General features: G+C 36.5%; 1 protein-coding gene across 1 annotated transcript; it reads left to right on the top strand.

The window, feature by feature from the left end:
* Positions 1 to 366: 366 nt before the first annotated feature.
* Positions 367 to 3,557, top strand: LOC149196337 (uncharacterized). Its single transcript, XM_089408258.1, has 3 exons — positions 367 to 1,387; positions 1,934 to 2,126; positions 2,727 to 3,557. Exons 1-3 carry the CDS (start codon positions 510 to 512, stop codon positions 3,495 to 3,497), a joined length of 1,842 nt encoding a protein of 613 aa, XP_089264384.1. The 5' UTR covers positions 367 to 509; the 3' UTR covers positions 3,498 to 3,557.
* The last annotated feature ends 832 nt before the right edge of the window (positions 3,558 to 4,389 follow it).

Below are 4,389 nucleotides of genomic sequence, written 5' to 3'. Positions count from 1 at the left end.
ACTTTAAAATTTTAAAACATCTGTGTAACATTTTATTCTTTGATTTAATTTATATATTTAATCTTTGCGAGGAAGACCAATGGCCACCGTGCCAATAATATATCCGTGACTTAACAAGGATCCTCCGCATCTTCACCGTGACTTAACAAGGATCCTCCATTATTAACATTATTATTATACTCAACCTCACTTTAAGTCCGTTCTTTTAAACTACTTTGTAATCATCAATTAAATATAAATACAATTATTTCATTTTATCTTGCTAAAAAGAAAAAGACCAATGGCCACCGTGAGGCTAACGCTCCACAAGTGAATTGATACCACATACATAATTTTCAATGCACGCACTCACCAATTTCTTTTCATTTCTGGCCACACCAATCCTTCCGCATCTTCACCGTGACTTACACGGATTCTCCATTATCAGAACCGCCGTGTGTATATATAGAGATGCATGTACAACATACAACTCACGGATTGTGAGAGAGATTTTGGTGGTAGAGAGAGAAATGGATCTTCTGTTTGTGATATCATTGTTAGTGCTGCTCTGCATCATGGCTGCCCCTCTGCCTGCAGCAACGCATCGGGAAGATGCTGCTTCTTATAAGCACATGGCCGCTGGATTCCCGTGGCTTCCGGTGGGTCATTCTGATTCTGAACGCATGGTGGAGGAACGTGAATTCAATTTATCTTCAACGGACGCCCACGACAAAAGCGACCTCCATGCCCTCTTGTCGTTCAGAAATGCCGTGACAGAGGATCCATTTGGCCTACTGTCCAACTGGACGGCGGAAAACTCCGACAAGATGTGCTCCTGGTTCGGTATTCGCTGCAAACCACGAACCAAAACGGTGGCCGCCATTCACCTCTTTAATGCATCATTGGAAGGTACAGTTTCATCGTTTGTTGGCAACCTCTCATCATTGCGCACATTCGATATTTCTTTTAATAATTTCACTGGAGGAATTCCGGCCGAGTTTGGCAAGCTCCATAATCTGCGCGCCGTGGATCTTTCTTATAATGATTTCACTGGAGGAATTCCGGCCGAGTTTGGCCACCTTAAAGCACTACAAACACTGGATCTCAGCTACAATCAGCTCCGTGGTCCTATTCCAATGGAATTGGGCTTGTTACAGCAACTAAAGTCCCTGTACATCTCTGGCAATAAGCTCAACGGTCTTATTACAATAGAGTTGCACAAGCTGCAGAAACTGAAGTACCTGGACCTCAGTGACAATATGTTCAGTGGTCCTATTCCAGTCGAGTTGGGCATGCTACAGAAGCTACAGTACCTGGATCTAGAAAGCAACTATTTCTCAGGCGGAATTCCATGTGAATTGGGTAATTTGACACAACTCTCATATCTATATCTCAGGCGGAATTCCATGTGAATTGGGTAATTTGACACAACTCTCATATCTATACATTTCTGGTCGTAGTATTTCCTGTTCTATTCCCTCTGAAATATTTAGACTTCCCCTCTCCACTTTGTCTCTTAGTTTTAACCTCACAGGGAGGATACCTAATTCCATTGCCAATTTGACCAAATTAACTGACTTAGAGCTTTTTGAATGTGGACTGACTCACATATGTGAGGGCATTACCAATTTGACCCAGTTGACGTACTTGGATCTCTCTGGTAACCAACTCGCTACCATACCGGAAGGTATTGCCAATTTGGTTAACATGACGTCCTTGGATCTCTCTCGTAACCAACTCGCTACCATACCGGAAGGTATTGCCAATTTGGTTAACTTATTCGAATTATATCTTTCTCAAAACAACCTCATTCATATAAATGAAGACATTGCCAATTTATCTATGTTGGCGGCTTTAGATATTTCCGATAACCAAATTAGCCATAACATACCTAAAGGAATTTTCACTTTGAATAATTTGACCGCACTATCCCTATCTCAAAATAAATTCACAGGCCCATTCCTAAAACCATTGCCCGTTTAAAGAAGCTTGAATATTTAGATTTCTCAAACAACCTCCTCAAAGGGACAATTCCAAGAGCTATAGGAGAACTCCATTCCTTGTATTCCTTAAATTTAAGTTCAAACAATTTTATTGGGAAGATTCCTAATAATATTAACAACTTAGTTTCACTTTGGGAAGATTCCTAATAATATTAACAACTTAGTTTCACTTCGTTTCACTTCAGATATTAGATTTATCAGAAAACAATTTGGAGGGACCTATTCCAACTATGTGCTCTTATAATTCAACTTCTTTATACATTTTCTCGGCTCATTCTGACAATTTCTATGGGACTCTAACCTCATCCTTTGCTAATTGCACCCAGCTTGTAATATTGAATTTAAGGAAGTGTGGATTTACAGGTGAGCTTCCTTCCACCCTTGCAAATCTGGGTAACTTGGGAGTTTTAAGCATGAGTTATAATAATCTTCATGGTAGTATTCCTCAATGGATCACAAAGCTCACCAGCTTGTTTTTGTTGGATTTATCCAACAATAATTTTAATGGAAGAATACCATATGATCTTCAAAAGCTCCAAGGATTTGCTGTAAATATTGTAAAAGAATTAAAAGAATTTAATTGGAGATTTTATTCTTTTAATATGGAGGAATACATAAAAGGGATTGAGTATAATGTGTCATATGTCTGGAGTACAAACATTATACTTGATTTGTCTAAGAATAATCTTACTGGAGAAATCCCTGTAAGCATAGGCAACATGAGAAGCTTGAGGTTACTAAATTTCTCTGGGAACCAATTGCAAGGAAGCATACCTGCATCTTTTAGTGAGATATCTACTTTGGAGCAGTTGGACTTGTCCAAAAATAATTTGGGTGGAGAAATTCCTCAAGAACTCTCTCAGTTATCAAAGCTGGCTTTTCTGGATGTTTCATCTAATAACCTTTGTGGGCCAATTCCAACAGGGACACATTATACTTGATTTGTCTAAGAATAATCTTACTGGAGAAATCCCTGTAAGCATAGGCAACATGAGAAGCTTGAGGTTACTAAATTTCTCTGGGAACCAATTGCAAGGAAGCATACCTGCATCTTTTAGTGAGATATCTACTTTGGAGCAGTTGGACTTGTCCAAAAATAATTTGGGTGGAGAAATTCCTCAAGAACTCTCTCAGTTATCAAAGCTGGCTTTTCTGGATGTTTCATCTAATAACCTTTGTGGGCCAATTCCAACAGGGACACAATTTTACACCTTTAATAAGGCTTCATTTCAAAAGAATAAGTGCTTATGTGGATATCCTCTATCAAGCTGCAATCAAAACTATACAGAAACACCCAGTGGAGACAATGGCAATCAAAGTAACATTAAAAGAGAATGGCTCAGCTATGTAAATGAAAAAATGTCTTTCATAGCATTAGCCATAGGAATGGGGATAGGATTTGGAGGAGTTATTGCTATGTTTATTGTTTGGGATAAAGCAAGGTATTGGGTTCTCGGTTTGCCTTCCACCAGCACAAGAAGACCCTCTTATGGCTTGTATCGATTCCCTACATAGCTCAATCAAACTTGTCCCTATACATCACTATCTTAATATATGTAATGCCACTTCATGATATGGTTTGAATATTGTTTATCAATATACCTTGTCGTTTTAGTAAGTGTACATGTATTATTACTTGACATAATGTTATTTGAATATGGATAAAATTACCTACTTTTGTGGAAGAATGTAAGATAGAGTTCAAATAATTTCTTTCAATTGTTGTTAATTATTGATATATAAACACAGTGACGCTGAAATGGACAATAATTTTAAGTTTATGTTATGTTTTTTTGAAAGTTTATGTTATATGGATCTACTTTAATTTGGAATTAACAAAATAAGATTGACACTATTTTTTTAAATGTCAAAGTTTTTTAATACAATCATTTTATGATAAAATAACAAAATTAATTGATAATGAAAACTACGGATGATTAGTATATATAATAATTAATAAATCTCTAAATTTTAATAAATTCTCTATATTTATTAAGTGTGCTCAGAGATAAAATATGCTATATTTAATTGTTCAATATTGTTGAAAATGTTGATTAAATTGCATCTAAATAATAGGAAAAAAATTCAAAACATACTAGTTTTATATGAATAAATTCAAATTATATAATTGTATGATTAAATTCAAGCTATATGCTTAAATTTAGATTAACATTAATGTTGTTATAAAATATGAATATTTTAATATTCAATTAAATATTTAGGACAATGGTGGAGGAACGTGAATTCAATTTATCTTCAAACGGACGCCCACGATAAAAGCGACCTCCATGCCCTCTTGTCGTTCAGAAATGCCGTGACAGAGGATCCATTTGGCCTACTGTCCAACTTGACGGTGGAAAACTCCGACAAGATGTGCTCCTGGTTCGGTATTTGCTGCAAACCCCGA

This window comes from Pinus tabuliformis, chromosome 2_2, assembly GCF_031772625.1.
Source record: "Pinus tabuliformis cultivar Carrire ecotype Pingquan chromosome 2_2, CPIR1, whole genome shotgun sequence".
Taxonomy (NCBI): Eukaryota; Viridiplantae; Streptophyta; class Pinopsida; order Pinales; family Pinaceae; genus Pinus; species Pinus tabuliformis.
Note: the sequence above shows the minus strand (reverse complement) of the source record. Positions and strands in the feature narration are given on the sequence as shown.